General features: G+C 66.1%; 1 protein-coding gene across 2 annotated transcripts in view; it reads right to left on the bottom strand.

Annotated features, from left to right (window-relative positions):
- Positions 1-23141, bottom strand: part of NOTCH3 (notch receptor 3) — a 51792-nt gene that overhangs the window by 11330 nt on the left and 17321 nt on the right. For both annotated transcript variants that reach the window (XM_038378552.2, XM_038378551.2), the window contains exons 3-20: positions 19066-19208; positions 18403-18738; positions 14832-14954; positions 14102-14335; positions 12906-13061; positions 12520-12705; positions 9656-9769; positions 8201-8314; positions 7316-7549; positions 6678-6788; positions 6188-6380; positions 3656-3801; positions 3463-3576; positions 2805-2924; positions 2571-2723; positions 1621-1849; positions 1029-1230; positions 498-651 (exon numbers count right to left, since the gene is read on the bottom strand). In XM_038378552.2, coding sequence (XP_038234480.1) covers positions 498-651; positions 1029-1230; positions 1621-1849; positions 2571-2723; positions 2805-2924; positions 3463-3576; positions 3656-3801; positions 6188-6380; positions 6678-6788; positions 7316-7549; positions 8201-8314; positions 9656-9769; positions 12520-12705; positions 12906-13061; positions 14102-14335; positions 14832-14954; positions 18403-18738; positions 19066-19208 — 3062 coding nt within the window. The remainder of the gene's footprint in view (positions 1-497; positions 652-1028; positions 1231-1620; positions 1850-2570; positions 2724-2804; positions 2925-3462; positions 3577-3655; positions 3802-6187; positions 6381-6677; positions 6789-7315; positions 7550-8200; positions 8315-9655; positions 9770-12519; positions 12706-12905; positions 13062-14101; positions 14336-14831; positions 14955-18402; positions 18739-19065; positions 19209-23141) is intronic.

Here is a 23141-nt window from a genome sequence, read left to right as displayed (position 1 = left end):
GCCCCAAACAGACAGACAGACAGAGACTGTGATGCCTTGTGCCCGCCACAGCCCCAGCACAGCCCCAAGAGGGGAAAACCATGGCACAGAGAGGACAAGGACTCTGGCTGTAAGCCCCCCTGCTCTAACCACTAGACCACCCTCCCTTCCCCGAGCTGGGGCTAGAACTCAGGAGTCCTGACTCCCAGCTTCCCCTGCTCTAACCACTAGACCCCTCTTCCCTCCTAGAGCTGGGTATAGCTGTGGGGGTACCAAGAGCATTGCTAGAGCAGGTGTGACTGGGACAGCAGGGCCCAGTGGGGGCAGGGCAGGGTCCAGACTATACTTGAGCTGACAGCTCCACCCAAAGCTGCCCAATGGCCCACAACTACCCCCATCTTTCTAGGGCACTGGAGACCCAGATCCCTGAGCGAGGGCAGCTCCGACAAGGGCAGACCCCTCCCAGCCCAGCCTGGCAGGGACCAGTGGGGGTCAGTCCTGCCCAGGGGTGCCCTCACCTCGATGAGCTGCCACCACCTCACAGGAGACATTGGGAATGTCACAGTAGCGGCCGGTCCAGCCCCCTGGACAGTCACAGGTCAGGGCTGTGCCCATCTGCACGCAGCGGCCCCCGTTCTGGCAGGGCGAGCGCCTGCACCAGTCCATCAGGTTCTGCAAGAAAGGGGGAGTTAGGGGGACAATGTACTCTTGGGGGACGCAACCTGGGGAACCAATATAGCCTTGTCTAGGCTCCAGCAATGCCAGGTCCCTGCCCCCCACCACACTGAGGTGTTGGATTCCCCCCCGCCCCTGAGGCCAGGCCCCTGGCACCTGCCTCCTGCCCCCCACCGCACTTGGGTTTGGATTCCTCCCCTCCCCTGTGGCCAGGCCCCTACCCCCACCGCAGTGGGATGTTGGATTCTCCCCCTCCCCTGAGGCCAGGCTCCCCCCACAATGCCAGGCCTCATGTTCACCCTCCCCAGACGCTGGGACTTTGTGTCCTTGCCCCTCCCTGCTGTGCCACCATCCATCACCGGGGCAGGGCTCACTTGGCACTGGGCACCCGTGTAGCCCTGGGGGCAGGTGCAGCGGTAGGACTCCACGCCATCCAGACAGGTGCCCCCATTGAGGCAGGGCTGGGACTGGCACTCATCGATCTCGTGCTGGCAGTGAGTGCCCGTGAAGCCGGCGTGGCAGCGGCACGTGTAGGAGTTCACCCCGTCCAGGCAGGTGCCGCCATTGAAGCAGGAGCTGCAGGGCCACAGGCATAGTTAGCTCGATGCCCCATTCACCACCCATCAGTACAACCCCTGCCCCCCCCAGCACCACCCTTTCATCCCCACACCCCCACAACCACCCCCAACCCACCGCCCTGCCCTGGCACCACTCTCTCAAGAGATGAAGCTCCTTGAAGATAGAGGTCCTCTGGGGACAGGGAGATGGGGAGGGCTCCCCGATGGGGGCCTGGGGCTCACCTATCGGTGCACTCCTGCACATTGTGCTCGCAGTGCAGGCCGGCCCAGCCCGGGGGGATCCCCAGTCACGGGGCTCACCTATTGGTGAGCTCCTGCACGTTGTGCTCGCAGTGCAGGCCGGCCCAGCCCGGGGGATAAGGGGGATCCCCAGTTGCAGGGGGCTCACCTGTCGGTGCACTCCTGCACATTGTGCTCGCAGTGCAGGCCGGCCCAGCCCGGGGCACAGGTGCAGGTGAAGCTGTTGACGTAGTCAGTGCAGGTGGCACCGTTGCGGCAGGGGCTGCTCAGGCACTCGTTGGTCTCGCTGGCACAGCGTGGGCCTGTGAAGCCCGGCAGGCAAGTGCACAAGAAGGAGCTGATGCCGTCCTGGCACGATCCACCATTGAGGCAGGGGTCTGCGGGCAGGTAAGTGGCAGGGTCACTGGGGGGGGGTGTGTGCTGGGCTGGCGGGGGAGGCCTGCAGCAGGGTCAGAAGGGGCCAGAGGAGCTCAGCCACTCCATGGCCTCCCCTTCTCCCCCCCGCCAGGCAATCAGGGCAGGCACCCCCAGGGAGAGATTCACCCCCACATCCCGGTCATTCCCAGAGCCCTTCCTCCACTCACTCAGCCAGCCCCTTCTGGGGAGGGAGCTGTGGCTGTTCCCCAGCCCCACAGCCCTGCTGCCCAGCCGCTTGGGTGGGAGGGGAAGGAGAACCCAGCATGAGCAGGCTGGGCAGGCCCAGAGGCAGCCCTCGGGAAGAGCTTGTCCAGGACAGCTTCAGCTCAGCCCCGGGGAATGGCAGGATGATGGAACAGCAAGGACTTGGTAGGAAACCTCCAATTAACAGCACCTCCTGACAGCACCCCAGTAGCACGCTGGGGTACTGGGCCAACAGGGACTGCAAGGGGAGAGTGCCCCCTACTGAGCCCCCTGCTCCACAGCACAGCGCCCCCAAATGCCACCCTGGAGCACTGGGACAGCAGGGAAAGTGAGGGGAGAGCACCCCCTGCTGAGCGCCCTCCGACCGCAGGGCTGGGGTCCTGCACTGTGCCCTGGCTGGGCTGTGGAGTGGCTGAGCCAAGCGAGCTGGCGTGTGGTACCCCGCCAAGTGCGCGTGAACCCTTCCCCCAAACTCACTGGGGGCACAGTCGTCAATGTCCGTCTCACAGTTGGTGCCTGTGTAGCCTGGCCGGCAGGCGCAGCTGTACCCGCCATGCAGGTTGGTGCAGGTGCCCCGGTTCCGGCAGGGGGTCCGGTCACACTCGTTCACATCCACATGGCACCTCTGACCTGGCGGGGAGGGAAAGGGCACACATCAGAGCAGGCAGGGCAGGGAGGCCATGGGGGAGGAGTGGGGCGGAGGGACGGTACCTTGCCAGCCTGGGGTGCAGCTGCAAGTGAAGCCCTCGTAGTCGGGCGTGTGGTCGCAGACCCCCCCGTTCTCACAGGGGTTAGGGGAGCAGGGTGTCAGCACGTTCTCGCAGTTGCGGCCTGCAGGCAGAAGGGGGCGATGGTGAGAGCAGCTCCGACTCTCGGGCCCCAGAGTCCACATGAGGCTCCTGCCCTGGCCACAGACCTTGCCCAACAAAGGAACTGCCCTGCCATGAGTCCCAGAACTACAGGGAACCCCCCCCACACACACACACCCCTCCCAGAACCAAAGGCACCCCCCTGCCCCACCGCACACCTCAGAACCACCAGGACCCCACCGCACCCCAGCAAACCTCCCAGAACCACAGGGACCCCCCCCCCAGTCCCAGCACACCTCCCAGAACCACAGGCACCCCCGCACACACCCCTTACTCCGCCTGGCCTGGCGCCCCCCAGAACCACAGGAACCACCCACCTCCCAGAACCACAGGCACCCCCACGCACACCCTCACTCTGTCTGAGCTGGCGCCCCCCTCAACTACAGGAACTCCCCACCCCCGAGAACCACAGGACCCCCCCACCCCTTCAGGCTCCCAGAAACAGGCCCTCCCCACTTGGCCTGGGTGCCCTGTTCTCCCCACAGTGGGCACAGCCCCACCTGTGTAGGGCAGGTCACAGAGGCAGGTGTAGCTGGCGATGGCGTCGATGCAGGTGCCCTTGTTGAGGCAGGGACTGGAGACGCAGTCGTTGATGTTTGTCTGGCAGTAGGTCCCTGGGAGAGAGACAGAGGGTCAGTGGGGGGTGGGTGGGGAGGGGTATAGGAGGGGAAGGGTGGATGCGGGAACATGTACCCTGGAAGCCCTCCTTGCACTTGCAGCGGTAGCCATTGACGTAGTCGGTGCAGGTGCCCCCAAACTGGCAGGGGTTGGACTCGCACTCGTTCTTGTTCAGGTCGCAGTTGGTGCCGGCCCAGCCCGGCTCGCACTCGCACTTGTACCTGCGGGGGAGGGGGCGTCAGTGCAGGCCCTGCCCCAAGGGGACGCCCCCCTGTGCCCCCAGGGCTCTCTGGGGAACTGGCGCCACATAGCAAGTACTGGGATGGGGCCACTGGGTCCAGGGGCTCCCCCTGGCAAGGCGGACAAGTGCAGCACTGTGGCAGGGGGCAGATGCAGACAGGGCAGGGTGGGGGCAGGGCAGGTTGTGGCAGGAGCAGGACGGGCGGATGCAGGCAGGTTGGGGCGGGGGCAGGATAGGGCGGGGCGGGCAGATGCAAGCAGGTGGGGTGGGGGCAGAGTGGGCAGATGCAGGCAGAGCAGGGGGCGGTGGATGCAGGCAGGGCAGGTGGATGCAGGCAGGGTGGGGCGTGGCATGGCGTGGTGGATAAAGGGCAGGGCAGGGCAAGGGCAAGGGCAGGCCGGGGAGTGGCAGATGCAGGCAGGGCAGGTCAGGGCAGGGGGTGGCAGATGCAGGCAGGGCGGGGTGGGGTGGGGTGGGGGCAGGACAGGGCAAGGGCAAGCTGGGGGGCGGCAGACACAGGCAGGGCAGGATGGGGCAGGACAAGGGCAGGGCAGGGGCGGCGGATGCAGGCAGGGTGGGATGCAGGTAGGGTAGGGCAGGGCAGGGCAAGGGCAGGGCGGGTGGACGCAGGCAGGGCGGGGTGGGGGTAGAGCAGGTCGGGATAGGGCAAGGGCAAGGGCAGGGTGGGTGGAGGCAGGCAGGGTGGGGTGGGGTAGGGCAGGGCAGGGCAGGGCAGGGCAGGGCAGGTGGATGCAGGCAGGGCGGGTGGACGCAGGGCAGGTCAGGGCAAGGGCAGGGCGGGTGGACGCAGGCAGGGCGGGTCGGGGCAGGGCAAGGGCAGGGCGGGTGGACGCAGGCAGGGCAGATGGATGAAGGGCAGGGCGGGTGGACGCAGGGCAGGTCAGGTCAGGGCAGGGCAAGGGCCGGGCGGGTGGACGCAGGGCCGGGGTAGGGCAGGGGCAGGGCGAGTGGACACAGGGCCGGGGTAGGGCGGGTGGACGCAGGGCCGGGGCAGGGCAGGGCGTGGCAGGGTGGGTGGACGCAGGGCAGGGCGGGGTGGGGGTAGGGCAGGGGGGGTGGACGCAGGGCAGGGCAGGGCAGGGCAGGGCAAGGGCCGGGCGGGTGGACGCAGGCAGGGCGGGTCGGGGCAGGGCAAGGGCCGGGCGGGTGGACGCAGGCAGGGCGGGTCGGGGCAGGGCAAGGGCCGGGCGGGTGGACGCAGGGCCGGGGTAGGGCAGGGGCAGGGCGAGTGGACACAGGGCCGGGGTAGGGCGGGTGGACGCAGGGCCGGGGCAGGGCAGGGCGTGGCAGGGTGGGTGGACGCAGGGCAGGGCGGGTGGACGCGGGCAGGGCGGGGTGGGGGTAGGGCAGGGGGGGTGGACGCAGGGCAGGTCAGGGCAGGGCAAGGGCCGGGCGGGTGGACGCAGGAAGGGCGGGTCGGGGCAGGGCAAGGGCAGGGCGGGTGGACGCAGGCAGGGCAGATGGATGAAGGGCAGGGCGGGTGGACGCAGGGCAGGTCGGGTCAGGGCAGGGCAAGGGCCGGGCGGGTGGACGCAGGGCCGGGGTAGGGCAGGGGCAGGGCGAGTGGACACAGGGCCGGGGTAGGGCGGGTGGACGCAGGGCTGGGGCAGGGCAGGGCGTGGCAGGGTGGGTGGACGCAGGGCAGGGCGGGGTGGGGGTAGGGCAGGGGGGTGGACGCCGGGCAGGTCAGGGCAGGGCAAGGGCCGGGCGGGTGGATGCAGGCAGGGCGGGTCGGGGCAGGGCAAGGGCAGGGCGGGTGGACGCAGGCAGGGCAGATGGATGAAGGGCAGGGCGGGTGGACGCAGGGCAGGTCAGGGCAGGGCAGGGCAAGGGCCGGGCGGGTGGACGCAGGCAGGGCAGATGGATGAAGGGCCGGGCGGGTGGACGCAGGCAGGGCAGATGGATGAAGGGCAGGGCGGGTGGACGCAGGGCAGGTCAGGGCAGGGCAGGGCAAGGGCCGGGCGGGTGGACGCAGGCAGGGCAGATGGATGAAGGGCAGGGCGGGTGGACGCAGGGCAGGTCAGGGCAGGGCAGGGCAAGGGCCGGGCGGGTGGACGCAGGCAGGGCAGATGGATGAAGGGCAGGGCGGGTGGACGCAGGGCAGGTCAGGGCAGGGCAGGGCAAGGGCCGGGCGGGTGGACGCAGGCAGGGCAGATGGATGAAGGGCAGGGCGGGTGGACGCAGGGCAGGTCAGGGCAGGGCAGGGCAAGGGCCGGGCGGGTGGACGCAGGCAGGGCAGATGGATGAAGGGCAGGGCGGGTGGACGCAGGGCAGGGCGCGGCAGGGTGGGCATACACAGGCGGGGCGGGGTGGAGACCGGACGGGCGGACGCAGCGCTCCCTCACCCGTTGATGTCGTCGCGGCAGGCTCCATGCACGCAGGGGCTGCTGCTGCACTCGTCCACCTCAGAGTAGCAGTGGGGGTCGTGGAAGCCCTCGGGGCAGAGGCAGGTGAAGCCGTTCTCGCTGTCCAGGCAGGTGCCGCCATTCTGGCAGGGGCTGGACGCGCACTCATCGATCTCCACGTTGCACAGGGGCCCTGTGAGACACGCCCACTTGGCATGGGCACCCCATATGGCTCGGCCCAGGACACTCCCTGGCCTAGCCCCCACACACCCCCAGAGCCAGAACCCCACCCCACGAAGCCAGGATGACGGGGCCCAGCTCCCACCCCCCATCCACCCGCACAGAGCTAGGGCCCCACCACCCCAGAGTTAGGCCCCACCCCTAACAGCTCCCCTCATCCCCATCCTCTCAGAATCAGGGTCACAGGACCCCACCCCACCCACCCCCCAAAGCCAGGGCTCCCTGGAACTGGGCCCCGTCCCTGCCCCACCTGTGAAGCCAGGCTTGCAGACGCAGTCATAGCGGTTGATGCCGTCGTGGCAGATGCCGTAGTCGCAGGGGTTGCTGGCACAGTCATCAAAGTTCACCTCGCAATTCACGCCTGGAGAGAGGGGCTGCCTTACATCCGCGCCAGCCAGCCACTGCCAGTGCCCCACAGCACACGGGGAACCTCACCCCATGGCCGGAGGGCAGAAACACCGGGTAGGGAGCTGGGGGGATAGCGTATTCCTGGGGACAGCACATGCCCTAGGGCTAGATGGGTGGGAGTGAGGGGAGCCAGGAGAGAGGGGGCAGCGGATGTGCCCTGGGACTGGGGGCCAGCACCGGGGGCTGGTGTGTTCTGAGGTGGGGGTTGTGCATGTCCTAGGGCTGCAGGTAAGGGAACGCAGGGACCCAGGGGAGGGAGGGGCCATGGACCAGGAGGGGGAGTGAGGGGGGCAGTATAGGCACATGGCGGAAAGGAGCACAGTGTGCCCCTGGGGTGGGGAGGAGCCATGGACCCTGGGGATGCAGAGGAGGAGCACTGTGCACCCCTGAGGATGGAGCGGGGCGGTGCCAGGGACCGTGGGGATGGGGCAGGGCGGCAGACCCAGCCAGCGCGATGCAGGCCCCCAGCCCTGCCCCCACCTGAGGTGCCAGGAAGGCAGTTGCACTGGTACTTGTTGATGCGGTCGATGCATTTGCCCCCATGTTGGCAGGGACTGCTGTGGCACTCGTTGAGCTGGTTCTCGCAGCGGTAGCCAGTGTAGCCGGCAGCACAAGAGCAGGTGAAGCTGGCAATGCCGTCCAGGCAGGTGCCATGGTGGCAGGGGTCGGGAGAGCAGTCATCAATGTTCTTCTCGCACAGCGTGCCCTCGAAGCCTGGGGGAGGGAGCAGAGGGTAGGGGGGCTTGGCTCTGACCCTCCTCGCGGGGCAGTGCCAGGTTTGAGTGACGCTGGGGTGGCCCGACTGCCCTGCAGCCACAAGGCATGTGGTTAGCGCCACCCCCGCCTGTTGGGGAGGGGATGCCCGCATGGGACAGACTCCAGCAGCTCCATTCTTGTCCCGTCTCCAGATGCCGGAGGGCCCAGGAAGGGGACAGCCCAGCCCCATGGAATGTGACCCCAGCCATGGGTCCCCAGTGCAGGCAACCGGCCCCACACATTGCCAGACCTGGCCCTCCATCCTCCATGCTGTGAGGGGAGGGGGCTCCGATGGGGTAAGGGGAGCCCCCCCATAGAGTGTGGCTAGCAGGTGGGTTCCAGCCTTGGCACCATCTCCCCATTCCCGGGCACCACGAATGCCTCTGTTTAATACACACATACCCCTGACCCCCTTATGGTTGGGGATGCAGCAGCAGTGTCTTCCCCAGACTGCTGGGTGGGGGCCCTAGCCACGCCTGGGAATGGGGGTGGCATGGAGCACCGCTGCCCCTTGCTGATGGGAGGAACTATTGTGGCCCCGTGGGACAAGCCGCCCAGCCTGTGCTGAGGCCACAGAGCACCCAGGCCTCAACGCCAGCCCTCACTCACCCTCAGTACAGCGGCACTCATAGGCGTTGGGCCGGTCCACGCACTTGGCACCGTTCTGGCAGGGCGTGCTGGCACACTCGTCAATGTCGATTTGGCACATGGAACCGGAGAAGCCTGGGCACAGAAAGGCAGGGGGTTCAAATGTATGCCAGGGCCCTACGCTGACTCCCCACAGAGCCCCCAGTCCCCACCCGGAGCGCTGGGACAGCCCCAGAGGGCGGCACAACCTGGGAGCGTTCCCTCGGCTGTGCTCTCAGACACAGCCCTGCTCGGGGACAGATGCTGGGGGCCGAGCGAGGGAGGGTCAGCCAGGCACATCTGGGGGTAAGTGCGGGGCAGCCCATTCCATATCTGGGGGGCAGTGTGGAGGTGAGGGGCAGCCCCATATCGAGGAGCTACGAGGAAGCCCTGTCGCCTGCAGTTCTGGGGTGGGGTGCAGCTTGGAGCAACTTCAGGCAAAGGCTCCAGGTCAGGGTTGGGCTACAGCAAGGGGTCAAGTGGACAAAGGAGTTCGGGGGGAGGGATGCCATGGAAGTAAGAGGGACAGGAATATGCTGTGGCCAGGGAGTAGGCCACAGTGGTGCGGGGAGCTGAGCTCCAGAGTTGGGGGTACAGGCCCTGGGGAGCGGGGTGCAGGGTCTGGGGCGGGATGCAGGGCCTGGGACAGGAGAGGAGCTAAGAGGAAGGGTGCAGGGTCTGGGGGTGGGAGTGGGGCAGGAGAGGAACTCTGGGATGGGACGCAGGGTCCAGGAGTGGGAGAAGAGAGGGACTCAGGGGCAGGGAGCAGGCTCGGGGGGGGGAGGGGAGCGGGGCTCCAGGATGGGGTGCAGGGTCCAAGGGTGGGAGGGATAAGAGCTCCGGGACAGGGCACAGGCTCTGGGGGAGGGACTGGGCGCAAGCTTGGTGGATCTGCAAGCGAGCTGGATGGGGACATCCTGTCCCAGAGGCGGGTGCTGTGCAGGCCCATGGCATAGGCTCCCCACTGGGCCCGGCAATGGGGCAGGCCAGCTCCCCTCCCCTCCCCCTCGCCAGCGTCTGCCCCATATGTAAATTAGGTTCAGGGGGCTGTGTGCCAGCAGGGAGGCAGCCCCAGGAGAACAAAGGTGCCATTGTCCCCAGTCAGCAGGGACAGCCCCGGCCTGGCTGTCCATCAGCCCTGCAAGAGGTGGCCTCCGGGGTGAAAGGAGCAGTGCAGGTATGGGGCGGAGGAGTGGAGGGGGGTGTGTTATGGTTCCCCAGTCAGAGCCCCCTCCCCTCCGCCCCATAGGCCCCCTGCTGCTGGGCCCAGCCTGCGGCACTTCCATGAGCCCAGCCCGGGGCACTTCCATGAGCCCAGCCAGGCCGCGCTGGGAGCTCTGTGCCTGCCCCCAAGCCCATGGCCCCGGACCCAGCCAGGCCGCGCTGGGAGCTCTGTGCCTGCCCCCAGCCCACGGCCCCAGGAGGAGCCAGACTCACCGGAGGGGCAGGTGCAGGTGAAGCCATTGACGCCATCCCGGCAGACCCCGCCATTGACACAGGGGTTGCTGTCGCACTCATCAACATTGATCTCACAAAACGTGCCGCTGAACCCTGCAGCCAGAACCCAGAGGCAATGTTAGAGATGGGGCAGGGGCAAGGCTGCATGCAGAGGCCATGTGGGGCAGGCAGCGGCATGCGGCGGGGGAGGTGGCAGGGTACGTGGAGGGAGGGCAGTGCCATGGGGCAGGGGAGGCAAGGAGGTGGCAGGCTCTGTGGGGGCAGGGCAGCGCCATAGGGCAGGGAAAGTGGCAGGCTATGGGGGCAGAGCAGTGCCATGGGGAGGTGGCAAGCTATGTGGAGGAAGGGCAGTGCCATGGGGCAAAGGAGGCGGGGTGGTGGCAGACTCTGAGAGGGCAGGGCACTGCCAGGGGAAGCAGCAGACTGTGTGGGGTTATGGCTGCGCCATGGGGCAGAGAGGCTGTGGGGGGGGTGGGTCTGGAGTAAGCCCATTACCAGAGAGGGTCCCAATACTAGGGCAGTGGGATCCCCCTACACAGGTGGGCTGACACTCTGCTTGAGGCTGCAGCAGTGGGGGCTCTTGTCCCCTGTGGGGTGTGACAGGAGAGGGCAGTGTTGGGGGGCAATGCATCTCTGGGGGCGGATCTGGGGCCGCAGAAAACACAGAGGTGCTGGGGAGGCAGCAGTCTGGGGGAGCAGGGAGTGCCCAGGCTATGGAGAGCAGAGCCAGCCGTACCCTCTCCCCCTGGGGGTTCAGCAGCCCCGGTTTCCACCACAGCTGTGACCCCACCCCATGGACAGGCTGCTCCCATATGGCCGGAAGGCCTTGCACCCTGAGGCTATGGCTCCTCCTGCAGCTGGCCACACAGGGGGTGGGGAGACAATGCCGCATTTGGAAATTCCTGCCCCCCACAGCCCTCTCCCAGCCCCCATTACAATCTGGGAGCCCCCTTTCCCCATAAATCCCAGTGCCTCTGGGCCAGGCCCACAGCACCCTCCAGCCTCAGCCAGACAGAAGCTCCCGATGGCTGCGCTGCCCTGGCTGTGAATGGAGGGAGCCAGGGGCCTGGGGGCTCCTGAACTATTATCCCCCAAGCTCACTATCCAGACCCCACCCCCACCCCCGCACTGCTCCATGGACACACCCAGCCCAGGGCTGCCAGTACTGCCGGTTGAAGGGCAGTGGGTCCCCTATAAAACTGTATGGTTTGGAGGGGGTGCTGGCGCTGCTTGGTTCAGGGACTTTAACAAAGCATCAAGCACAGGGATGGTATTTCATGCAGAGGTGAAACCCTCGCCCAGAGCCCAGGCCAGTCAGTGGCAGAGCTGGAGAGACAGAATTCCAGGGTCCTGGCTCCCGGGCCCCCTGCTCTACCCACTAGGCCTCACACCCCTCCCAGAGCTGGGGACCGAGCCCAGGAGTCCTGACTCCCAGTCCCCCCCCAGAGATAGAAGAGCACCGATCCCTCCTCTACGCTCTGAGCTGAGCTGTGTGTGTGGCCCCCGGAGCGGACAGGCGGTGGGGGCACGTGGAGTCTGTGGGTTGGTTTTGTGCCCATTCCCTGGTTCCCACATCTCTGGCGCAGGCATTGGGGCAGAGGCGCTATGGCTCCTTCACCCTCCTGCACCGCAGGCCCCCTTCCCATCAGGATGACCAGGTACCAGCGTGGAGCAGCAGAGACCAGGGTGCTGGACCAGGGAAGAGGGCCCGGTGCCCTGGCGAGGGCAGTGCCGGCACTGCCCCTCCCCCCAGCTCCAGCCTCACAAAGGGCTGAAATTAACGAGGGGAAGATTCCTCCCCACAGGGGGTAGCAGGGAGACAAAAAGGAGCAGGCCAGCCCCGCGCAGGCCTCCCCCAACCCCATTAGTATTCCAGGCACAGCCCTGCGCTCCCACCGTCTGGCTGCCAGCTATGCACCCCCTGCCCCTCCGGCACCTCTGGGTGAGGAGCTGACTCCACAGCCAGTCTTCCAGTGCTTAACTTGTGTCAGGGCTTGCCAGGGCTGAGCCCCAGCACCTCTGGGCTTGCCGCATGTGTTATGCTTGAACCCTGGCACCTCTTTCATTCCAAATTAAGCACAGCAGCCTTCCCTGCCAGGCCCAGCCCCCGGGATCCCTCCATCCAGCTGCCAGGGGAGGGGCCCTCACCCCAGGCGCCTGGGCTTCCCAATGGCTCCCAATCCCTGGGAGCCGAGCCAAGCCAGGATTCCCTGCTCTGGACAGGAGAGGAATGCAGGCCAGGCCAGGCTCTGCCCACGGGGAGCCCCGTCACAGAGGGGCACCCAACGCCCATCCAGCCCTGGCCTCTCAGCTGGGGCTGCCAGCAAGGACGCTGGCTAGAGCCAGCTGGGATACAGGGCGGGGGACCCAGGTTCCCACCCCGCTGGGCATTGGGCCGAGTCCCAACAAACTCACTGTGAGGTGTTGTTAGAAGGTGATGCCTTGCAGCTGCCCTGGGGGAGGGGGAAGAATCACATCTCTCATTCCCAGATACTCAGGCCAGCCAGCCCCTGAATCGACAGCACAATGCTCACCTCCCCAAGCTGGGGAGAGAACCCAGGAATCTTGACTCGCAGTCAACTTCACAATCACTTAACCAGCATTTGGTGTCTCGGGGGATAAACTGGCCCCCATTCCCCAGGTGATCTGGCGCTCCTGGACACAGGCTGTGCTCAGAGTCCCGGTGTATGGCGGGGAGAAAAGATGGAGAGAGCCAGTCTCCCCACAAGGCAGGGCCCCAACCCCAGAGCACATGCATCCCCAAGGGCTCCTAAGCTGCCACTCAGCTGTTCTGGGGCAAGCTGAGCTGGGCGGGGGGAATGCTGGGGGCCCAGGGCACTCACCCGCCATGCAGATGCAGGTGAACTCCCCAATGCGGTCAAGGCAGGTGGCGTCGTTCTGGCAGGGCATGGACAGGCACTCGTTGATGTCAGTCTCGCAGCGGGGACCCGTATAGCCACGCCCGCACTGACACTGGAAGGAGCCCTGCGTGTTCACACAGCGGCCAAAGTGCTCGCACGGGTTGGCGCCTGCAGGGACGTGCCCAAGTCAGAGACAGGGTGGGGGCCAGACCCCCCAACCCTTGCCTCACCCCGATCCCAGCCAGGCCTCCCCCACTCCAACCCCATCACTGAGCAAAGGGCCGGCCGGCCAGCTCCTCCTCCCCCGAATCCTGGCCCAACCTCCCCCACCCCGACCCCATCACTGAGCAAAGGGCCCCTTTCCTCACCAATAGAGCACTCATCCACATCCTGGTCACAGGCCCCCCCAGTGAAGCCTGGGGGGCAGGTGCAAATGGCCCGGCCATTCACAGGGTTGGTGTCGCAGATGGCATCCTCATGACAGGGGTTGCTGACGCAGGCGTCGTCCAGGTGGCACAGGAGACCTGGCAGAGGGAGGGAGTGAGGGGGTGTAGGCAGCAGCGAGGCAACCACCCTGCAGAAGCCCAGCTAGCCTGGCCCTCAGGGAGCAGCGTGCCAGCCCCATCCTGGAAGGCTAAGGCAATGCCCCCCATCCCTCCTCCCCATCCACACACAACAAACCTCCCCACCCAGCTGGCCCTGGCCTCCCGCACAGACACCCACCAACCCCCTCAGCCGGCCCCAGTCCCCCGCACCTGCACAAACACCCACCAACCCCCCCACACCAACTCCTACCCCCTGCTAGATCCAGTGCCCTCACACAGACCCACCAAGCCCCCCCACCCCCCGCAGCCAGCCCCAGTCCTCCCCACCCACAGAGCCACTCAGCCAGCCCTGGTCCCCCCCTCCCCCCACACCTGCAGACACACACCAACCCTCATCCAGCCGGCCACGGCCTCTCCCACCCCACAGACCCACCAACTCCCCCAGATGGCCCCAGTCACACACCCCCACCTGCACACACCAACTCCTACCCCCAGCCAGCCCCAGTCCCCCACACCCACACAGATCCACCAACACCCTCCCCCCACAGCTGGCCCCAGTATTTCCCACCCACATAGACACCCACCAATCCCCACCCAACCATTCCCAGTCCTCCCACACCCACACACTCCCCAGCTGGCTCCAGTTCCCCCACACCCACCAACCCCCAGCAGCCAGCTCCAGCCCTCCCACACCATTCCCCTGCCCCAGCTCCCTACCCCTCACAGCCTTCCTCTCAACTCCTTCCATTCAGCCAGCCTGTCACCCTCTCCTCAGGTCTCCCTCCCACCCGCTTCCACTCCTTCTGCCCCCATCCACTCAGCCACCCCCTGCCCCTTCAGGTCCTTCCTAGCCCTTCCCATCCCCTTGGCCAACCCCTAAGCCCCATCCCCTCAGCTCGCCACATACTGTCAGGGGGAGGGGTTAAGCATGGGGAGAAGAATCCCAAATCCCCTGGTGACGGGTGCTAGGAGATCTGAGGTTGGGCTGAGCCAGGCCGGACCCCCCCCTCCCCCCTCACCTGTCTTGCCCATGGGGCAGGCACAGTAGAAGGAGGCCACGCGGTCGTGGCAGGTGGCCCCGTTGAAGCAGACGGCCGTGGCACAGTCATCAATGTTTTCACTGCAGCTCTCGCCCGTCCAGCCGTTGACGCACACGCAGGTGTGCCCACCGTTGGTGTTGAAGCAGGTGCCCCCATTGTGGCAGGCATTGGGCTGCAGCTGGCACTCATCTACGTCCTCTGTGCAGAACTGGCCTGGGGGAGAAGGGGGCTGAGCCTGGGCAGGTTAGAGCTAGCACCCCTAGAGGGGAAAGGCCCCGTGTCCCATTCCCCACCACCTCAGCCAATCAGTCCCCAACCCTGGGGCAGGATCAGAACGAGCGCCCCGTAAAGGGGAAAGGCCCCGTGTCCCATTCCCCACCACCTCAGCCAATCAGTCCCCAGCCCTGGGGCGGGATCAGAACCAGCGCCCCGTAAAGGGGAAAGGCCCTGTGTCCCATTCCCCACCCTCTGAGCCAGCCAGACTCCTGCCCTGGGACTGGATCAGAGCCGGCACCCCCTTCAGAAGGGAAGGCCCTGTGTCACATTCCTCCTGGGGTCCTATGGCAACCCTGGGCTGCTGGACACACGGTCCGTGCCCCACACGGTTAGATGTTGGCTCTAAGGCTCAGGACCCATAGAGCTGGCTGCACTGCTAGGGGTGGCCAGCGAGCGGTTAACTACTGCCGCTGAGCAGGGCACTAGGTGGTACCTGTCCATTCAGGCGGGCATTGGCAGTTGTAGGTGTTGACCCCATCCACACAGGTGCCCCCGTTCAGACACTTGTGGCCCGGGCAATCATCAATGTTGATCTCACAGTTTTGCCCTTCAAAACCTGGAGAAAGAGAGCACCACCCAGTCAGAGAGTGTGCGTACACCCGCTCCCAGACCTGAACGTCTCCACCCACTCCCCGGCCCTGGCCCCGAGCGTCTCCACCTGCTCCCCGGCCCAAGTGTCTCTCACCCGCTCCCTGGCCCCGGCCCCTCCACCTGCTCCCAGCCCTGAGCGTCTCCACCTGCACCCCGGCCCTGGCCACAGAACGTCTCCTACCTGCTCCCCAGCCCAGAGCGTCTCCACCCAGTCCCCAAGAGGCACGGAGCTTGAATCTACCCCCCAGCCCCATCTGAGAGGCAGCCGGCCAAACAGAGTCTGGCTAAACTTGAAACAGGGACCAGGCAACTGACTCCCAACCCCCCAACCCCACTAGTCCCTCGCCCTGCTCAGTGTTGGGAATAGAACCCAGGAGTCCTGGATCCAGCCCCCTGCCCCTTGCTGCAACCCAGCAGACCCCTGGAACAAATGCAGGTCCCAGCAGGGCCGGGCGAGGTAGGGCAGTTTTCCCCTTTGCCCACACCGGGGCTCACAGCAACAGGAGCAGGAGCTTCTGCTAAGGGTCAGGGAGCAGGATGAGGGGTCACTGCAGACAAGGAAGGGGGTCCAGCCAGGAGCTTGTCGTGCGGCATTTATCAGACAAAGCCCTGAAGGGACAAGGCCCTGGGCCAGGCCCTGCAATGCCCATGCCCACCTTCCCCTGGCTGGTACCCCCAGGGCAATGGCAGATTCAGCAGCTTGGCCTGGAGGGGTGAGAAAAGCCCCAAGGCCACAGCAGAGCCGCCTCAAGCATGGCGGGCCAGATTCTGCGGGAGGCCCTCTGCACAGGCCCCAGCAGGGTTTGCTGCAGGGGGCAACGGGTGGGCTGCCTGCCCCTCTGGCTCCACGCAGCTCTGCTCGGCCCTAGGCCACGCTGCAGCAGGAACAGCCCCCCCAAACCCACTCACCCCCACGTACACACAGCACTCCCAAGCCTACTCTCCCCCCCAGACACAGCCCCCTGAACCCTGCTCTCACACACACACAGAGCCCCCAAAACTTGCTGCTCCCCCGCACAGCTCCCTGAGCCCGCTCCCCCCCCCACGCACACACAGCGCCCCCAAACCCGCTATACCCTGCCCCATGCACACACAGCACCCAAGCTCTCTGCCCCTTGGCACACACAGTGCCCAAGAGCCGGCTCCTCCAACGCGCACACAGCACCCCCGAGCCCACTGTCCCCCCACAGAGACACACTGCACCCCCCGAGCCCACTGTCCCCCCACAGAGACACACTGCACCCCCCGAGCCCGCTGTCCCCTCAACGCACACACAGCACCTGAGCTCTCTGCCCCCTGGCACACACAGCACCCAAGAGCCGGCTCCTCCAACGCGCACACAGCTCCCTGAGCCCACAACCCCCCCACGCACACACAGCAGCCCCAAGCCCACTGTCCCCCCACAGACACACACAGCTCCCTGAGCCCACTCCCCCCCCACACACACACCCAGCTCCCTGAGCCCGCTCTCCCCCCCACACACACACCCAGCTCCCTGAGCCCGCTCTCCCCCCACACACACACCCAGCTCCCTGAGCCCGCTCTCCCCCCCCCCACACACACACAGCGCCCAAGAGCCGGCTCCTCCAACGCACACACAGCACTCCCGAGCCCACTGTCCCCCCCCCAGACACACACAGCGCCCCTGAGCCTGCTGTCCCTCACAACCCCCCCCCACACACAGCACCTGAGCTCTTTGTCCCCTGGCGCACACAGCGCCCCGAGCCCGCTCCCATGCCACGCACACACAGCGACTGAGCCTGCTGCCCCCACCCCACACACAGCGCCACAAGCCCCACTCACACACACACACCCACAGTGCCCCCAAAGCTCACTGCCCCACCCCGCCACACCACCCCCAAGCCTCTTCCCCGCTACACACACAACAGCACCCCGAGCCTGCTCCCCCCCACACAGCACCTCCGAGCCTGCTGTCCCCCCCAGCACACACAGCATTGCTGAGCTCTCTGTCCCCCGGCAGACACAGCTCCCCTGAGCCTGCTCCCCCCCACACGCACAGCTCCCCAAACCCTGCTCACACACACACACACAGCGCCCCCAAAACTCACTGCTCCCCCACACAGCGCCCCTGAGCTCTCAGCCCCCTGGCACACACAGCAGACCCAGAGCCAGCTCCTGCCACATGCACACAGCGTCCCTGAGCCCATTCCCCCACCCCACTCGAACACAACGCCCCCAAGCCCGCTCTCCCCCCCACGCGCACACAGCGCCCCAGAGCCTGCTCTCCCCCACACACACACACAGAGCTCCCCGAACCCTGCTCACACACACACAGCACCCCCAAAACTCGCTGCTCCCCCACAGTGCCCCTGAGCCTGCTCCCCCCACACATACAACTCCCCGAGCCCGCTCCACCACACATGCACACACAGAGTCCCCGAGCCCGCTGTCCCCCCCCACAGACACACAGCACCCGAGCTCTCTTCCCCCAGCACACACAGCGCCCCAAGAGCCGGCTCCTCCAATATGCACACAGCACCCCCAAGCCCACTCCCCCCCCACAGCACCCCTGAGCCCGCTCCCACACAAACACACAGCACCCCTGAGCTCTCTGCCCCCTGGCACATACAGCGCCCCCGAGCCCGCTCCCCCCTACACGCACACACAGCTCCCCAAACCCTGCTCACACGGCTCTCCGAACCCTGATCACCCAGCACCCCCAAAACTCTGCTCCCCCACAGTGTCCCCAAGCCCACTCCCCCACCTCACATGAACACAGTGCCCCCAAGCCTGCTGTCCCCCGTACACGCACACACAGACCACAGGGCTTGCCCCCCCCCCCACACACACACACAGGGTCCTCCAGACCGTACCCCTCCTTCCCTGCGTTCCCAGTGCCAGGCCAGCTGGCAGAGGGTGCAGGATTTGGCAGGAGCAGAGCTGCAGCTTAGATGAGAATGAGACATTATTTGGGGGCTGGGGGCTGAAGGGATTAACAGGGGAGAAAGAAACGGTTGGCTTGAGCTGGGGAGGGGGCCAAAGGGGGCTCTGGGGAGCAGGGGTGGGGAGGGGATGGGATGGGCCATGGTTGGGAGCCCCCCAAGCTCTGGCCCTGCTGCTCTCCCGGACACTCCCTGGGATTGTTTCCTTCCTGGCCAGGGTCCAAGTTCTCCCAGCGCCATTTACAGCTTCCGATGAGCTTCCTGCAGTGCTGCCTGGAGCCGCTAGCCCCATGGGCACACGCGCCAGGACAGGGGAAGAGGCACACTCCTAACAACGCCTGCCTCCAGGGCTAAGGAAGGGGAACAGCATCCCCCCCCAAACAGATTCCCCCAGCACTGTCCCCACCAGGCCCCCACCCGCCAACCCCTGCAGCCCAGAGTGCTGCCCCCAAACTCTGCTCAGCACCCCACTCCCTCCCCAGCCCCCCCACCAGCTCCCCACCCCCTCACCCGGCAGGCAGGCACACTCGTAGCTCAGCTCCCCAGTCTGGCGACACGTGCCCCCGTTGAGGCACTGCGAGGGCGCGCAGGGCATGTAGACGCTTTCACACAAATGCCCCGTGAAGCCGGCTGGGCACTGGCAGCGGAAGGAGCCTGGCGTGTTGAAGCAGGTGCCCCCATGGCGGCAGACGCCCGACGCCCGGCATTCATCCACGTCCATGCGGCAGTTGCGGCCCTGGTAGCCTGGTGGGCAGGTGCAGTTGTAGCGGCTGTTCCAGTTGGTGCAGCGGGCCCCATTGGCGCAGGGGTTGTTGGCACAGGCATCAGCCAGGGAGCAGTCCTGACCTGTGGGGGGGGGTCTGTGAGCGGGGCCTGGTTGGGCATGAGGACACCCCAGATAGCCCTCCCCACTAGGCGGAGCAGGTCACCGCCCTGGGGCCAAGGTGTGCCCAGCCTTGTTCAGTCAGGTTCTGTTCCCCTCCCACAGCTGGGTTGAGGGTCCCTCCCCATCTCCCACAGCACCCCCATTGCCATCCCCCATCTCCCCTAGGCCTGCGTGGCATGGGTCCTCCTCTCCAGCCTGGTCAGATCCTGGCCCCTCTTCCAACCAGGCCAAGCTGGGTGCCACCCCCTCCCCTAGACCAGCATGCCCCCCACCTACATGACCCGCACCTCGGAAGCCCTTGGGGCAGGTGCACTGGTACTGCACGGTGCCATCCTTGAGGGAGCTCTCACACACGCCCCCATTGGCACAGGGCGACTGGTGGCAGGGGTCCTGGAACTGGCAACGCTCGCCAATCAGCCCGGGCTGGCACCTGCAGAGAGGGGGCACACTGGTATGAGTCCCTCCCTCAGGGGGAGGATCGAGACTAAGGGTAAGCGCCTGGAACCAGTGCAGGAAGGCCACACACCCATCACCACTGCATCTGGGTGCCTGCTACATCACGTCACTGGCAATGAACTTCCTAGGGGCAGCATCATGGAGTCTCCGACTGGTCTCTCTTTCCGGAGCAGGGTTGGGGTTAGAGTCCATCAATTTCCTCTGCTTTTATTGGTTGCCAGGGGTTCCTTGCGGGGGTGGGGGTTGTCTCTGGCTCAGCCCATCCCCCAACTGTGCTCTGTGGGTGGGCGCCCAGCCCTGCACTCAGCACCCAGCCATGGGCCCCCATGCCACAGCACATCAGCCATCTCCATCCCCGTGGCTCCATCAAGCTGTCCCCAAGGTAGCCTGGCCCTCATACAGTTGGTGCTGGTCTTAGGGGCTGCCCCAGATCTCAGGTTATTCCCTCCAACAGGCATTGCTTGGCATTGCTCCGCTGCAAACACCCCCTGTCCTGTGCTGCCCATTCACCCTGTGGGCTCAGCTCCCTTTGCAGGGCCTCAGTTGGCACCAGCGTGAACTCATCATTGTGCCAGCTGCTCACTTTGCCCCCTCCTTGTTCCCCCAGCCCTTGCCAGATCTCCACTGAAGCTTTTAAGCCTCCCTCTCTGCTCCCCCAGAGGGATCCTCCCTGCCTCAGCCTATAGCTGGGGCCAGGGGAGAAGGGGCCATTGAGTCTGACTCTGCTTCCTAATCCTGAGTATTGGTCTGCTGGCAAACCAGATTGGGCTCAGCTTCGGGGTACAACTCCAAGCATGGGGGAATCTGTGCCAGTGCAAAAGGGCTCCCCATTGTGTAGCTATTCCTGCACAGGGAAGGAGACGTGCTACACAAGTACAAGGCTCCTTTATACTAGCAGAGCAGCACCACCACATGGGGCTTTATTGTTAACCCCAGATCGGCAGAGAATCACCCCCACCCGCTACAAACCATGCAGAGCAGGCATCAGCCAATTCAGGACCCACTCCCTGAGCCCCCCACACCCCGTCATTCCTAAGAGCTCACCTGCCGCTGCACCTCTTAGCACCTGCCCAAGCCCGGCCCCTGCTCCGACCCCGGGACCCCACCGCCCAGAGCTTGTCCGCAGGGGCGGCTCTGGGACCCCGCTCCAACCCTGGGACCCCACCGCCCAGAGCTCGTCCGCAGGGGCAGCCTCAGCACCCAGCTACGACCCCGGGACCCACCGCCCACAGCTCGTCCACAGGGGCGGCCCCAGGACCCCACTCCGACCCCGGGACCCCACCGCCCAGAGCTCGTCCGCAGGGGCGGCCCCGGGACCCCGCTCCGACCCCGGGACCCCACCGCCCAGAGCTCGTCTGTAGGGGAACCCGCTCCCAGTGGAACCTGGCCCAGCCAGCAGGTCCGCACCCCTCTCTGGTTCCCTGCTCCCCCCCAGCTTCACCTCCTCGGGGCACATGCAGAAGGAGTAGGGTAGAGTCCCTCCTGCCTCCCACAATCATCCCCCCCCCCAGGGCTACGTCCTATAGGACTGAGCCAGGGTAGGCCCAGCTCACAGGTCTCTAGCTAGCCAAGCTGGAGCAGTGCACGCTGGGAGCTCTGCAATGGGGAGGCCACAGGAGGGCTCTCTGCCGGGCTAACAGCCTGGAGCATGCACCACAGGGCTGGGTCCGAGACCCACGGCGTGCAGGGGCTGAGAGGCGGAGGAGGGGAGGGAAGCCAAGCCTGCCGGACTGAGCCAGGCTGGACAGGACCATCCTGCCTCCCAGCCCCAGTTCTCGGCTCGCTCCTGACGACAGCTCGGGTCCCAGGATGGAGCCAGCGCTGGGCAGCACCTGGCAGCAGGCTGGGCTGGCTCCAGAGGGCACCAGCTGGGGGGAGCCGCACCACAGCCTGGGTCCGGGTGCACAGATTATACCCCCCAATCTGCTCCTGTCTCCGGCTCAGCGGCGGTTCCAGCCAACCCCCACCCTCGCCTGCCGTTACCAGGGCAACGCAGAATGCCTGTTTGCTCCGCAGTCCAGGGCCTGCAAACCAGGCCCTCAATTCCGGAGGGGGGGGCACCCTGCAGAAGAAACAGGGGGGTGCTCAGTTCACCCCACTGCAGCACGGGAGCTCCCAGCCTGCTCTATCTATACAGCATCCCCTGCTGGGAGAGGCTGGGACTGGAGGAGATCCTGCGCTCCTGCCCTGCTCCCTCCAGTGCCCTGCAGGCAGGTACCGCGTAGGGTGACCAGCAAGTGTGAAAAATCGGGAAGGGGGTGGTGGGGGGGAACAGGAGCCTATGTAAGAAAAAGCCCCAAATATTGGGACTGTCCCTATAAAACCGGGACATCTGGTCACGCAAGTACTGCGGGACAGCAGGGACTCTGCCCAGGCCTGAAATTACACCAGCTCCCCAGAGTGCTGGGCCCTACCCCACAGAGCTGGGGGCATGGCCCAACAGGGAGAGGAGAGGGCAGCGCGGCGCTAGAGCACGCATGGTGCTGGGGGCACAGACGGGGCAGGGGAAAGGGATGGTGAGGAGAGAGATAGCGCAGACCAGATGCCCCCTGCCTGCCACACCCATGGGCCCATCCAGCCTTGGAGCCCTTCTCTCCTGCCGCACTGGACCAGATCAGAGCAATGGGCCCATCTAGACCATAACTCCCCTGCCGCCGGCTCAGATCCATTGACCAATACTGCCTGTAGGAACTCCTCCCTCCCCCTCCCCATCCCCAGGAGCCTGCAGATGGCTGTGCCTGCCTCAGCAGCAGCCACAGCAAATGCAACTGACCAGCCCAGGACACACAGCCCCCCCAGCAGTGACACAGGCAACTCCACTGGCCCCAGCATGGACCAGGAATGCCCTGCGGACCCCCCATCCCCATCCTGCACACTCCATTTTGGGCTCCCTCCAGCAGCACTTGGTGAGATGCCAACTCCCCTCTTCCTGCATGTGTGCGGGGGGCCACCCTGAGTGCAAGGCTGGGGTTGGCAAAGCTTCCCAGCCCCTGGAAAGGGAAACGGGATGTGGGGACAGGCGTCCCTGTGGCAGGAAGCAGTAGGGGAGCAGGGCCCTGTATCCCACAACCTGGCAGCGCCCTCCCCAGCAGGCAGAGTCAGGCTCCCACGCTGGGAAGGCAGCCCCCTTCCCAGCCCCATGGCGATAGTCCTGCCTGCTCATGTCTGGGGAGTGGAGCCCGGCACCCAGCCCGCTCCGTGGGGCGGTGACTCAGCGGCTCCACTGCTGCGTCACCCCATGAGTCACCCCAGCAGCTGCCTCAAGCACCCGCTCCTGGAGGGATGGGATGCCCCTTGGCACGAGAGCGCACAGGGGCACAACTTCCCCCCCATACCTCCCAGCTGCAGGAGACAGCAACCAGCTTTAGAGAATAGAACCCAGGAGTCCTGACTCCCAGCCCGCCTCCCCTTGCTCTGACCACCAGGCCACACAGCCTGTCTGCTCCCAGAATGCCCCCTCACCTGGCAGATGGGGGCTACCCTGGCATGTGCCCCCTCCCATTCCCCAGTGGTCCCTACTGCACTCCCTGACCTCACGCCCCTGTTCCAATTCCATCCTCCCATATGCATTCCCCCAACAGCCCCCTCCCCATCCATCCCCCTGGCCCTGTCAGCCCCTGCTCCAATCCTGTCCCCCACTTACATACTCCCCATGGGCCATTCCCCCACCCATCACCACTTCCCCCACCCTATCAGACCCTGCTCCAATCCTGTCCCCCACCTTCCCACTTCTCCAGCTCCCACTCTCATTCGGCACCCTTTCCTTTTGCATCCATCTGTGCGGGCTCAATCCAGCCTAAACCATCCCCACCTTCTCACCCTGAGGGTGCCTGGCAGACGGACCCAGGCTGAAAACCCAGCTCCAGACTGGCACGGTAGGGCTCATGGGGCCAAGAGGGAGCTGCCC

The sequence above is a fragment of the Dermochelys coriacea genome, chromosome 20 (assembly GCF_009764565.3).
Source record: "Dermochelys coriacea isolate rDerCor1 chromosome 20, rDerCor1.pri.v4, whole genome shotgun sequence".
NCBI lineage: Eukaryota > Metazoa > Chordata > Testudines > Dermochelyidae > Dermochelys > Dermochelys coriacea.
Note: the sequence above shows the minus strand (reverse complement) of the source record. Positions and strands in the feature narration are given on the sequence as shown.